General features: G+C 40.0%; 1 protein-coding gene across 7 annotated transcripts in view; it reads right to left on the minus strand.

The window, feature by feature from the left end:
* The window catches only part of CA10 (carbonic anhydrase 10), a 619,992-nt gene that overhangs the window by 23,253 nt on the left and 582,709 nt on the right, over nt 1-14,030 (minus strand). For all 7 annotated transcript variants that reach the window (XM_067717557.1, XM_067717555.1, XM_067717562.1 and 4 more), the window contains one exon: nt 1,767-1,862. In XM_067717557.1, the coding sequence (XP_067573658.1) occupies nt 1,767-1,862 (96 nt within the window). The remainder of the gene's footprint in view (nt 1-1,766; nt 1,863-14,030) is intronic.

The raw sequence follows: 14,030 nt of genomic DNA on the forward strand, positions 1-14,030 counted from the left end.
CCATTCCTTTATGGGCTGTTACGAACTACATGCATTAGGATGGAATGTCAAAGATTCTCTGAACCATTTTCCTCATCTGCAAGATAGGGACATAATACCCACTCCACAGGTTTATTATTAGGGTTAAATGATAAAATATATGTAAAGTACATATCTCAGTGCCTGGCATTTAGGAACCCATTGTTTATTATAACAGGGTCTGTGATGATGTCAAGACATATAGAGCAGGGACTGGCAGGATCAGTCTGTACCAGGACCAGTTTCCTTTGGGAAGTCACATCAGGTATTAAGAAGGCACGACAGCTTAAAAATGTACTTCCTCTATCAAAAGCCCCTTCCTATCTTTGCCAATGACAAGCTAGACGAGGTGGGGTTGGTGGCCAGTGACAGCAATATGTCACTAATGCCCCTGTCCAATGTTCAGCTCTACTGGGGCCACAAAAAGGTGAGGTGAGGGAGAGTAAGTTAGGAGGTGGTGTAGCCAGGCAGGGCAAAGTGCTTATTGAAAAGGGTGATGCTCTCAAGGAGGGAGGGGGAGTAGTGACTGGGGTTGCCCCTGTACCCATTCTTCTGAGTGATGCCTGGGGTTGCCCCTGTGCCCATTCTTCTGAGTGATGCCTGGGGTTGCCCCTGCACTCATCCTTCTGAGTGATGATGATGCCACCACGGAAGCTCTGTTAAAACTCACTAGTGCCAAATGCTGAATTTCTATTGACCGTCATCAGATTCCAAGTTCTGATTGGAGCACTTCCTCTAATGGTCTGGCTAAAACTTCCCAAGGGGCTAGCACACTGACTGCCAACTTTTAGAACTGCCACCCTTTGCTTTTGCTTTTTTTTCCCTTTTGGAAAGACAGTTTCTTTTGTTTTCTTTCTTTCTTTCTTTCTTTCTTTCTTTCTTTCTTTCTTTCTTTCTTTCTTTCTTTCTTTCTTTCTTTCTTCCTTCCTTCCTTCCTTTCTTTCTTTCTTTCTTTCTTTCTTTCTTTCTTTCTTTCTTTCTTTCTTTCTTTCTTTCTTTCTTTCTTTTTTTTAATTTGCAAACTTGTTTCACTCAACAACTGTCAAAATGTTAAAGGTAATTATTTTTTAACAAATTAGAATTTGCTTGCTTGGAGGGTTGTTGTTGATGATGACTGTAAGAAGATGTAGAGCCTCCCTAGAATGTCTTAAAGTCAGCATTGGTGGCCTTTGCTTAATTATTCACAAGGATGCTTACAAAGGAGAAGGACAATGGAAGGGAAAGATGATACTCAGAGCAATTGTGGGAAGCTGGAGGGAGCTGTTTAGTGCAGTGCCTGGAGGGGAGAGATATCTCACATTTTCCTTTCATCTCTTTTTCCAAGGGTTATCTGATGGACAGGTCTTTAATCCGGTGGGGTGTCAGTGAGAAACCATCTCCCCTTATATTGCTTCCTTCTGATTCTTCTGTATGAGTGGGACCTAAAGCCTACACCTGGATCCAGCACACTTTTTCTCTCTAGGACAAAAGCTACCTGAATCCTCAGGCCCCAGTGCTCTGAAATGGAACTCATTGTTTTTGCATCTCACTGAAAGGGGCTTTATTTATCATGAATCTCATGGAAATAAAAGTCACCCCCTGCAGCTTTTCTTGGGCATAGATATTACCTCTGTTGCTGTTTCTAAGATCCAACAGGACCGCAAACTGATATTCTGATTGGGGTGGGAATGGCAAGAAGAGAAGAATGAAGGAACACAATACACTTACTTTTTTTTTTTTTTTTTTTTTTCTTTTTTTTTTTCACTTACTTTTATAAATATAGAAACTACCACCAATCCATTTGGGCTCTTTGCAGCTTCTGTGACATTGGTATATAACTCGTGGTTATAGTGGATGAGCTGCACCTGGCAGGAGTGAAAAACAATAATAAGAACAACAATCTAGCATTAAAAGATGTGAGGTACGGCATATCCACCCTACATAAGGGTAAACTGTAAAGTACATGTAGAACAATTGGAAAGATAATCCTATAATTGAAGAGATTTCAGGGATATGATCTGTGTGTGTGTGTGTGTGTGTGTGTGTGTGCATGTATAAAATACATGCACACACACATACACACACATACAAAATACCCATACATATTTGCAAAAGTTTTCTGGTAACAATCATGCATTTAATAAGCTTGGTGCCCATCTGGCTCTGGCTTCATCTCAGGACATTTCCCCTAAAGTGTGTGTAAAGTGAATTTCCCTTATTAGGAGCAGAACTGCCCTACAGGGGTGGACATGTTTCCAGGCTGCACTACCAGCTGCCATTGGCAGCAAGCAAATCTTCCTCATGGCCATGGACAAGCAGGGAATTGCTAGGTCCTGAGTCAGCTCAGTGACACTGAGAGGAGACTGGCCAGCCTGCAAGATGCAGTGCTCCTGATGGAGAGAGAGCTGATGGCTTAGGCTCCTGATGTACCAGCCTGTACCAGTCACCTGATTGTGCAGGACTTAACTTGCTCTTCATTGAATGAAGATCAGCAATCTGCCTGTTGAGCCCTTGTTCATTCATTTCAGGCTGTGGCTTTAAAATAGCTTTTTATGTCCATGCCACTCTCTCACTTTGTCACAACTTACCCTTCCCCCTCCCCATATCCTCAAGTCCATATATACACTACCAAATGTAAAATAGATAGCTAGTGGGAAGCAGCCACATAGTACAGGGAGATCAGCTCAGTTGGTTTGTGACCACCTACAGGGGTGGGATAGGGAGAGTCGGAGGGAGGGAGACACAAGATGGAAGAGATATGGGAATATATGTATATGTATAACTGATTCACTTTGTTATAAAGCAGAAACTAACACACCATTGTAAAGCAATTATACTCTAATAAAGATGTTAAAAAAATAAATAAATAAAATAGCTTTTATTTTTTAACAGTATGGAAGTATAATTTTGTAACAAACTAAAAGAAATTAAAAAACAAAAGTTCCCCTTCCCCACCTCTTTCTAATCCCAGTCCAAGCAATATGATTATTAAGAGTTTAGTATTTATTCCAGATTTTTTTTGTGCTTATTAATCACACACACATATACATGTAGAGTTAAAAAAAACACTAAATGGATAAATTCCTAGAAACATACAACCTACCAAGACTGAATCAAGAAGAAATACACACCTGAACAGACGAGTACAAATAAGGTGATTGAAGTAGTAATCAAAAATCTCTTAACAAAGAAAATCCCTGGACCAGATGGCTTTGTGGGTGAATTCCACCAAACATTCAAGGAAGAACCCATACTAGTCCTTCTTAAACTCTTCCAAAAAATAGAAGAGAGAACACTTCCGAACTCATTTTATGAGGCCAGCATCATCCTGATACTAAAGCCAGACAAAGACACTGCAAGAACAGAGAACTAAAGGCCAATATCTCTTATGTACATAAATGCAAAAATCTTTAATAAAATCATAGCAAACCAAACTCAACAACACATTAAAAGGATTATACACCATGACCAAGTAGGATTTATTCCTGGGATGCAAGGATTGTTCAACACATACAAATCAATCAGTGTGATATACCACATTAACGTAATAAAAGATAAAAACCACATGACCATTTCAATAGATTCAGAAAAAGCATTTGACAAAATTCACCATCCATTCATGATAAAAAATCTGAGAAAAACAGAAGGAACTTACCTCAATACAATAAAGGCCATATATGAAAAGCCCACAGCTAACATCATAATTAATGGAGAAACACTGAAAATTTCTCCTCTAAGATCCAGTACAAGGCAAGGATGCCCACTCTTGCCACTTCTATTCAACAAAGTCTAGGCAAAGCAATTAGACAAGAAGAAATAAAAGACATCCAAATCAGAAAGGAAGAAATAAAATTGCCTCTTTTTGCAGATGAAATGATCATATATGTAGAACACAATAAAGACTCAACCACACAAAAAACTCTTGGCACTGATAAATTAATTCAGTAAAATTGCCGGATACAAATTCAGTATACAAAAATTGGTGGCATTTCTGTACACTAACAATGGACTATCCAAAAAGGAAACTAAAAAAATAATCTCATTTATAGTAGCAACAACAAAAATAATATACTTAGGAATAAGCTCAACCAAAGAAGTGAACAACTTGCACACTGAAAACTATAAAACACTGGTGAGGGAAATTAAATAAAATAAATGGAAAGACAGGCCCATGTTTGTGGGCTGGAAGAATTAATATTGTTAAACCGTTCATGCTACTATAGGTGATCTACAGATTCAATCCAATCCCTAACAAAATTCCAAAGGCATCCTTTACATAAATAGGAAAAAAACCCTAAAATTCATATGGAACCACAAAAGACCTTGAGTAGTCAAAGCAATCTTGAGCAAGAAGAACGAAGTTAGAACGAAGCTAGAGGAATTACATTTCTTGGTTCCAAAATGTATTTCAAAGCTATAGTAATTAAAACAGTATAAATACATATGCATAGACCAGTGGAACAGAACAGAAGGCCTTGAAATAAATCCACACACTTATGGCCAACTGATTTTTGACAAGGGTTCCAAGAACACATAATGGGGAAAGGACAGACTCTTCAATAAATGATGTTGGGAAAATTGGATATTCCATGAAAAATAATGAAATTGGAACCTTATCTCATACCACATACAGAAGTCAACTAAAAATGGATTAAGGACTTATATGTTAGACCTGAAACTATAAAACTACTAGAGGAAAACATAGGAAAAAATTTCTTGACATTGGTCTTGACAGTGTTTTTTTGGTTATGACAGCAAAAAGCACAGGCAAGAAAAGCAAAAACAGACAAGTGGGGTTGTACCAAACTAGAAAGCTTCTGCACAGCAAAGGAAACAATCAAAATAGTAAAATGGTAACCTACAGAATGGGAGAAAATATTCACAAACAATGTATCTGATAAGGGTTAATATTCCAAATATCCAAGTAACTCATAACAACTCAATAGCAAAAAAACCCAAATAACCTGATTAAAAAATGGGCAAATAATTTGAATTGACATTTCTCAAAGGAAAACATACAAATGACCAATAGGTACATGAAATAGTGCACAACATCACCAATAATTGGGGAAATGCAAATCAAAACCACAATGAGATATAACCTCACACTTGTTAGAATGGCTATTACAAAAAAGACAAGCGATAACAAGTGTTGGTGAAGTTGTGGACAAAAGGGAACACTTGTGCACTGTTGGTGGGAATGTAAATTGGTGCAGCCACTATGGAAAACTGGATGGAGTTTCCTCAAAAAATGAAAAATAGAACTATCATAAGACCCAGAAACCCCATCTGTGTATATGTCCAAAAGAAATGAAATCTGTCTCTTAAAGAGATATCTGCACTCCCATGTTCACTGTAGCATTGTTCACAGTAGCTAAGATATGGAAACAACCTGAGTGTCCACTGAGGGATGAATGGATAAGGAAAATGTGATACATACCTCTCCCCACACACTAGAATATTATTCAGCGATAAAAATAACCGAAATCCTGTCATTTGTGACAACATAGATGAACCAGATGAGCCAGAAGGACCTTATGCTAAGTGAAATATGCCAGACACAGAAAGTCAAATACTGTATGAACTCATTTATAGGTAGAATCTAAAACAGTCAACTCATAGAAGGAGAGAATAGAATGGTGGTTGTCAGGGGTTGAGCAGAGAGGGAAATGAGATGTTCGTCAAAGGGTACAAAGTTTCACTTATGAAGGTGAATGAGTTCTGGAGCTCTAATGTACAGCATGGTGGTGATAGTTAACAATATTGTATCACACACTTGAAATTTGCTAAAAGTATAGATCCTAAATTAAATCTTTTTTTAACATTTTTATTGGAGTATAATTGCTCTACAATGGTGTGCTAGTTTCTGTTCTACAACAAAGTGAATCAGTTATACACACACATACATCCCCACATCTCCTCCCTCCTGCATCTCCCTCCCACCCTCCCCATCCTACCCCTATAGGTGGTCACAAAGCACCGATCTCATCTCCCTGTGCTATGCAGCTACTTCCCACTAGCTATTATTTTACATTTGGTAGTATATATAAGTCCATGCCACTCTCTCACTTTGTCCCAGCTTACCCATCCCCCTCCCCGTATCCTCAAGACCATTCTCTACATCTGTGTCTTTATTCCTGTCCTGCCCCTAGGTTCTTCATAACCACTTTTTTTTTTTAGATTTTATATATATATATGTGTGTGTGTGTGTGTGTGTGTGTGTGTTAGCATACGGTATTTGTTTTTCTCTTTCTGACTTACTTCACTCTGTATGACAGACTCTAAGTCTATCCACCTCACTACAAATAACTCAGTTTAGTTTCTTTTTATGGCTGAGTAATATCCCATTGTATATATGTGCCACATCTTCTTTATGACCCAGCAATCCCACTACTGGTCATATACCTTGAGAAAACCATAATTCAAGAAGAGTCATGTACCACAATGTTCATTGCAGCTCTATATACAATAGCCAGAACATGGAAACAACCTAAGTGTCCATTGACAGATGAATGGATAAAGAAGATGTGGCATGAAATTAAATCTTATCACACACACCACACACACACACACGCACATATCTATGAATTTGTGATGGATATGTTATTTAGTTCGATTGTGGTGATCTTTTCACAATGTATACATATATCAAAATATCTGTTGTATACCTAAAATGTATACAATTTTGATATGTCAAAGATATCTCAATAAAAATAAAAAATGAAAAGTGAAAAAACAATGGAAATGGAATCACTTATAAGTAACTGTGAACTTGATTTAAAAAAATTATTTTTTTAAAAATTAAAAGTAGTCTGTGGCTATCTTTCTAAGTCAATGTGTATGGATCTACCTAAATCTTTCTAATAGCCATATAATTCTCCATCACATAAATGCCCCATAACATATTTAACCATCCTCTCACTAGTTTTTAGGTTGTTTCCATTTTTTTTGTCTCTCGGAAACAGTGTCACAGCAAGCCTAGCATTATCTTTCTATAATGGTATTAGCATTTTCCACAAGCTGATTTGAGAATCTAAAAAGATGGTGCATGTAAAAGTGATTTATGACTGAAAGTATAAAGAGTATTCATTATTCCCAACATCTTATGTTGAATTTAAAAATGAGGTGTAGTTTTAGAAGCTGAGAAAGTCAATGATCAAAAAAGGGTACTTTTCCTTGATCTTTGAATAAAACATCTCTAACAGAGTGAATTGCAACCTTCACTGTGCATCCAGTTCACCTGGGTGCTTTTAAAATCCACCTATGCCTGCCCCGCAAATTCTGATTTGATTCTTTTAGGGTGGGAGCAAGGCACTGATGTTTGTTAAAAGCTCTTCAGCTAGAGGGCAGCTGGAGTGGAGAACCAGTGCAACATAATCAGTGAGCATCAGTATCCCATCACTGTCCACTCAGATGGATGGTCCCTTGAGTCTGATAATATCCTGAACATCTTGAATCAGTAGAGCTTCTCATATTATTGCTGCTCTTGAAATATCCTATTTGTTTATTGCTACTTCACTTCTGGTGTGTTTTGCCAATGGTGGCAGATGGTTATACAGCAGCTACTCTGTCATCAAAAAGGCAACTGCAGTCAGGGGTTAGTGAATCTTCTCTGCCTGTGCAGGACTCAGGCCAGGCAGGCTTACAGGTCTGTGCTCATCAATCTCCTCCCTCCCTACCTCCCACCCACACAGCCAGGACTTTCTGTAGGTGGAGAACCAGGAGCTATAGGGGGACCTGCCACATCTCCTTTCAGTGTTGAGTAAGCTTCTTAATGAGAATCAAAACACATCCTGCCAACTGCTAAGATCTTCCCACCAGGTGACCTAGAAAACCACCTGGGGATGTGCCAGTTCTTCAAGGCATGCCTTGAAATTTCAGTATATTCTGAGAACTAGGCTTGGAGAGCAGAGAAGTGGAAGGCAATCAAGTGGAGTGATTCTTCTCTCCAACTCATAAGACTGAAAAAGGTAGGAAGATGTCTCTTGGATGCCCCATAGGGTAGGATCCCATTAGGACCAGGGTTGTGGCAAGTATAGGGATGAGGCTGTGCTCTGCTCTAAGCTCAAGTTAGCACATTTGGGATTTTGATCTGAAGTCTTGCCTCCTCTATGTTCCAAGGTAAGTTGGCTAGGATCCTGAGATCATGGTGAACCATATGAAATTTACTTTTTGATTTGCAAAAATGGTGATTTTATAGAGTTAACATAATCTTAAAATAAAGCTATTTTGAATACAGCATACCCCCACATGCCCACACACGAATTACACGTTAAAAAGATGACATAGTACTTTCCTACTCAATGTGCAGTACAGGGACCAGCAACAGCCTCAGGATCTGGGAACTTGTTAGAAAAATGCAGAATCTTGAGCCCTACTCTAGACCTCCTGAATCACAATCTGCATTTTAACAAATTCCCAGTGATTTGAATGAATGTACGTTATTAGTAGTTGAGAAGTACTGGTTTAGCAGATACTGCTGGCTGGTTAGCAGGGGCCTATTTTGTCTGGTTGTTCACCCTTCCTCTGGTTCACTTCAGCTGAATTTAGGGGTACATACATTATGTATGTTGGAAGATAGGCTGAGTTCAGATCATAGGAGGCTTAGACTAGGAGCCAGGGAAGGGATTTGAACAGGAGATACTATAATCACTATGGGCTGTAAGAGGGAGACTGGAGCAGGGAAAGACCAGAGGTAAGGAGGATATAATTTCAGGTGGTGGTCTTTAAGGTGGAGAATGTTCCATAGGACTTTGTAGTTTATAGGATGTGCATGTGTGTGGTGAGTGGGCACCAAGTGATCCCCCAGGCCTCAGACCAGTCAGGACCACCAGAAGACCCCAGGAGGCAGCTTGGCAATGGCCAGGCTTCTTGTTCCCACATGTCAGAACACAATTTTGGCATCAAAGGCAAGAGGGACATTCATGAATCAACAGCAGGGCTTAACTGTGAAAAAGCACTGCTTCCCTTTCACCTACCTCCCAAGGTCCTTGTCAGTAGCAATTATAATTCCTGCAGCTGTTGATTTTGTTTTTCTCCAGGCAGGCACAGTGGGCCCAATCAAATACACACTAACCACATACACGGTGCATAGGTGTGGGTGGGTCTGGGGGAAGGGGATCTGCTGCTTCTCCTGCTATTAATTTGGGGTTGGGGAGCAGCTATGTGCAAATCATATCCTGCTAGGCAGAGAGTATAAGATTGGCAAGTTGGTTCTGAAAGTGATGCCTGTGGATTGCCTTTTGCCATTTATGGGTAATATTTTTAAATCCAAACCCTAGTAAGTCAGAATTTTGAATAATTTGGATGAGCACTTAAGCTGTAGTTTGAACACCAACTTTGGTGCTTACTCAAGGTAATCAAAGTGACGTGACATAGGAGATTTATAAGTGAATGCTTGACCTTCTGAGCAAGTGTGTGAGGCAACTAGAACTGCAGGGACAATGTTGAAACTGCTTACAAGAACAAACTCTTTGGGGGTTAATGATGACATTCTAATTAAACACCGCTTTTAGCTATTCATTAAAGAGACAACCCAAGGGCTTCTGCTAGCTTAGTTGGAATTACCATGTGAAAGAGCTAAGCCTGGATTACTGGAAATTATTTTATAATCTTGACTTTTTAATTAGTTTAGACAGGTGTCTGAACTTTAGAGAAGCTTTCTGGAAATGCAAGACTGAGAAATGGCTGTCTTAGAGGAAGAAATAAGATATTGTTGGACTTTTCATGATGCTCAGACATGGTACACTCTGTGATCCAGAGCATTTTCTAAGTTCTCTGAGATCTGATGTGATTCTTCATTGTGTGACACTAGCTTTAATCTTGTGTTCTCATCCCAGAACATGCTGTCTCACCTCAGTCTTTTACAAGGAGCTGGAATTTGTTCATTCAAAATATTTTTGAGGGTCAACCATGTGTTGAGGCCAGTGGGAGTGAGACTGATAAAATGCTTGTCCTCCTAGAGATAATTTCAGATGGTGGTAAGAGCTTTGAAGGAAACAAAACAAGGTTTTGGCTTGCAAAATGAATGACAGTAGTGGAAATATTGGGGGGTGGCATGCAGGGGTGGGGACAATGTCAGGTAGTGTAGCTAGTGAAGATCTCTCTACAGAGGTGATATTGGAGCTGAGTTCTGCTGATGAAGAGGAGCCAGGCATGGGAGGACTGGAGGGAGGTACGTTGTTGGCAGAGAGTGCAGCCAATGCAAAGAGCCTGAGGTAGGGATAAATAGCTGACTATGGTTGGGAAGGGTGAAGGTGGCTCAAGATGGGACTAGCTCATACAGGGCTTTGTAAACCATGGTGAGGAGCTTTGATTTTATTCCAAGTGCAGCACGTAGCCATTGGTTTTAAGGAAGAAATCAATTGATCTCTTGTGCATCATTTTGTTTGTTTGTTTTTTCTGATGTGTACTTTTGAAAGATTCCTCTGGTCACTGTTGGAGGGCATAGTTGACAGAAGAGGCTTTGTCTATACTTCTTTACATTACAGCTCAGCTTTGACCTCATCTTCCCCAGGACACCTTCCATGAACCACTGACACTGAGCATCAACTGCAGCTCCTCTCTGCTACCATGTACTTTCATTCAGTGGGCAAGATCAAAATATCTTACAACTAGGATGGCATTGTTAGTAGGTAATCAGAACAGATGTAAGCCACTGACAACTGGCATAGTCGTATGGGTGCCGAATATCCTGTTGATGTTAGTCATCATCATCACTTATTGATGATCATCACCAACATTTGTTGAACGCTGCTTTGTTTCAGAGACAATGCCAGCAATAACATCATCTCACTTAAATCTCACAAAATTCCATGAGTTAGTGACATTATCGCCATTGAAGTCATAGGCCACTGGGCACTGGGCCACTGAGAGATTATTTGCTCAAGAAAGTGGTAGCGTTAGGGTTGTGCCTAGTTCCTATGACTATAGAGTTCACATTCATGCCCCCTGTGATTTTGAACCTGTTTTCTTTATGTTTGTATCTATTTTTGAATAAACATCTCAAGGGCAGGGGTATACCTGGTGCCTGTCATGGGACATGGCTTAGAGGATATGTTGACAAGTGCTTGCTTAAGGACTCCCATTTCTGCATCTCATAGAGATGGGACCTTAAAAACAAACCCAGGCTAGTCCACTTTTAAAAATGAAGAAACTAAGATCAGAGAGGAGCTATGTCTTGTCCAAGATTATACAGTCATTTGTACATCCATTTGTTCAACAAGGATTTTTTGAGCAACTAATAAGTGAGGGAGAGTGATATGAGAGGACGAATAAGGAAGCAGGACGAGACTGTGGAGAGCCTGGCAGGCCAAGCTAGGGGGTCTGGATTCCATTCTAAGGGTGATGGAAAATTATGTTTTTGTCCTAGAATTCTCTTAGGACCAAAAGCAAAGCTTCTTCTCTGCCCCATAACTGAAGTGAGGAGCCAGGCAAACATTGGCCTTTGGTGACAAGTAACCCAGCTTTCAAGCTAATCAACAAGTACTTATTTTTACTAAATGAGAAGACCTGCTGCAAGCAGGATTCCAAGTTGACAGCAAGCTATCCTTGTCATTGGTTAGGCTGGGCGCAGCCTCTGGTGTAAAGGTCTCAGATCGAGTCTTCACTTCTCAGAAGTGAGCTGACTCACCATTGCATGCAGGGCTGTGGCTCACTCATCCCTCAGGCCACGGCAGAGAGACCAACTGTGTTTTAAGATCATGATGTATACACCTTAGTTCGTCTCAGTGTGTTGCTGCATTAGCAGAAGTCCCTTACTGAACTGAGGAAAGAGCAGCCTTGTAATGGAGGATCACACACAGCATTTGGAGTGATAACACCACCACTCTGATTACCCCTGCTCAAACACCTCAGTGGCTTGCCATTGCTTTTAAGACAAAGGCCCAAATCTGAGCACAGGTCTTGTGTGGCCCCTGACTTTTCCACCCATGTCCCCTTGTTGGATGTGCTCTGGCCACAGAGACCTTCTTTTTGTCTCCCTTACACATCATGCTTCCTCCTTCCCTAGAGCCTGTGCACATACCATCCCTCTGTTTAGAACACACTTCCCTCCCCTCTGTGCCTGACTCCTGTTTATGAACAACTTTAGTTCTCAACTCAAGGGTCATCTCTTGAGAGAGTTCTCTATAACCCACTCTCATGGCATCCTGTGCCTTTCCCCTTTGAAACACACATTATAGTTTTATTTAAATATTTATTGTGTGATTGATTAATGTCCATCATTTTCACTGAACTTAAGCTTCATCGAGGCAAGGACTGTATCTGACTGGTTCTTGTGATGTCCCCATTACCCAGCACAGTACCTGGCACATATGAGTAGTAGTAAGTTTGAAATAATTGCTAAATGAATAAAGAAAGCCATTCAGACTGGCAATAATACAACCAAATGTGATGTCCCAAGGGAAAGGGAAAGCAAGGTGCTTGGCTGAGATGGTAAAGGAACAGCCCATAATCCTCAAGGATATCTCTAATGGGAGCCCAGAAACTAAATACCACATTGGGTTATATGGATTTCAAAGCCTAGCTTTGCTACTGGGTACACTTGGGCAAGGCAGGCCTCTCATCTAAAAACTGGGATAATGCAGATGGCCAACAAGCACATGAAGAGATGCTCAACAACACTAATCACCAGGGAAATGCAAATCAAAACCACAATGAGATATCACCTCACACCTGTCAGAATGGCTATCATCAAAAAGAACACAAATAACAAATGTTGGCGAGGATATGAAGAAAAGGGAACCCTCCTACACTGTTGGTGGAAATGTAAATGGTACAGCCACAGTGGAAAACAGTATGGAGGTTTCTCAAAAAAACTAAAAATGGAGTTACCGTATGATCCAGCAATTCCACTCCCTGGTATATATCCAAAAAAAAACAAAGACACTAATTCAAAAAGATACATGCACCCCGATGTTCATAGCAGCATTATTTACAATGGCCAAGATATGGAAACAACCTAAGTGTCAATCAACAGATGAATGGATAAAGAAGATATGGTATATATACACAACGGAACACTACTCAGCCATTAAAAACGAATGAAATTCTGCCATTTACATCAACATGAATGGACTTGGAGGACATTATGCTAAGTGAAATTCATCAGACGGAGAAAGACAAATACTGTGTGATATCACTTATATGAGGAGTCTAAAAAGTACAACAAACTAATGAATACAACAAAAAAGAAACAGAGTCACAGATGTAGAGAACAAACTTGTGGCTATCAGTGGAGAGAGGGAAAGGGGGAGGGGCAACGTAAGGAGGGTAAAGGGGAGTAAGTGGTACAAACTATTAGGTATAAAATAAGCTACAAGGATATATTGTACAACACAGGGAATATAGTCAATATTTTATAATAACTATAAATGGAATATAACCTTTAAAAATTGTGACACTATATTGCACACCTGTAACATATATAATACTGTACAGCAACTATACTTCAATAAAAAAAATAAAAAATAAAAACAGGGATAATACTACTAACTACTTCATAGAACTGTGGTGATGATTTTTTTTTTTTTTTTTTTTTTTTTTGTGGTACACGGGCCTCTCACTGTTGTGGCCTCTCCCATTGCGGAGCACAGGCTACAGACGTGCAGCAGGCTCAGCGGCCATGGCTCACGGGCCCAGTTGCTCCGCAGCATGTGGAATCTTCCTGGACCGGGGCATGAACCCGTGTCCCCTGCATCGGCAGGCAGACTCTCAACCACTGCGCCACCAGGGAAGCCCTGTGGTGATGATTTTATGACACAGAGTATATAAATCTAGTAAGCACTCAATAATTAGCTACTGTTGTTGTTGTTACACTATAATTATTATATAAGCTATAGATAATAGAGCCTTCAGCTCCTGAAGAAACAGGGTGTGTACAGTCCCCTCTTCTGGATTCTCAGTTTGAGGTGTTACCTATTCATGACCTGGATCATTTTCCAACATATCTTGTCCCATTTAGACATATATGGAGCAGCTACTCTGAGGTAAGAGCTTTTAAAGAGAAATGTATCCCCAGTGGCTGATACTAT

Source organism: Pseudorca crassidens, chromosome 19 (assembly GCF_039906515.1).
Source record: "Pseudorca crassidens isolate mPseCra1 chromosome 19, mPseCra1.hap1, whole genome shotgun sequence".
Taxonomy (NCBI): domain Eukaryota; kingdom Metazoa; phylum Chordata; class Mammalia; order Artiodactyla; family Delphinidae; genus Pseudorca; species Pseudorca crassidens.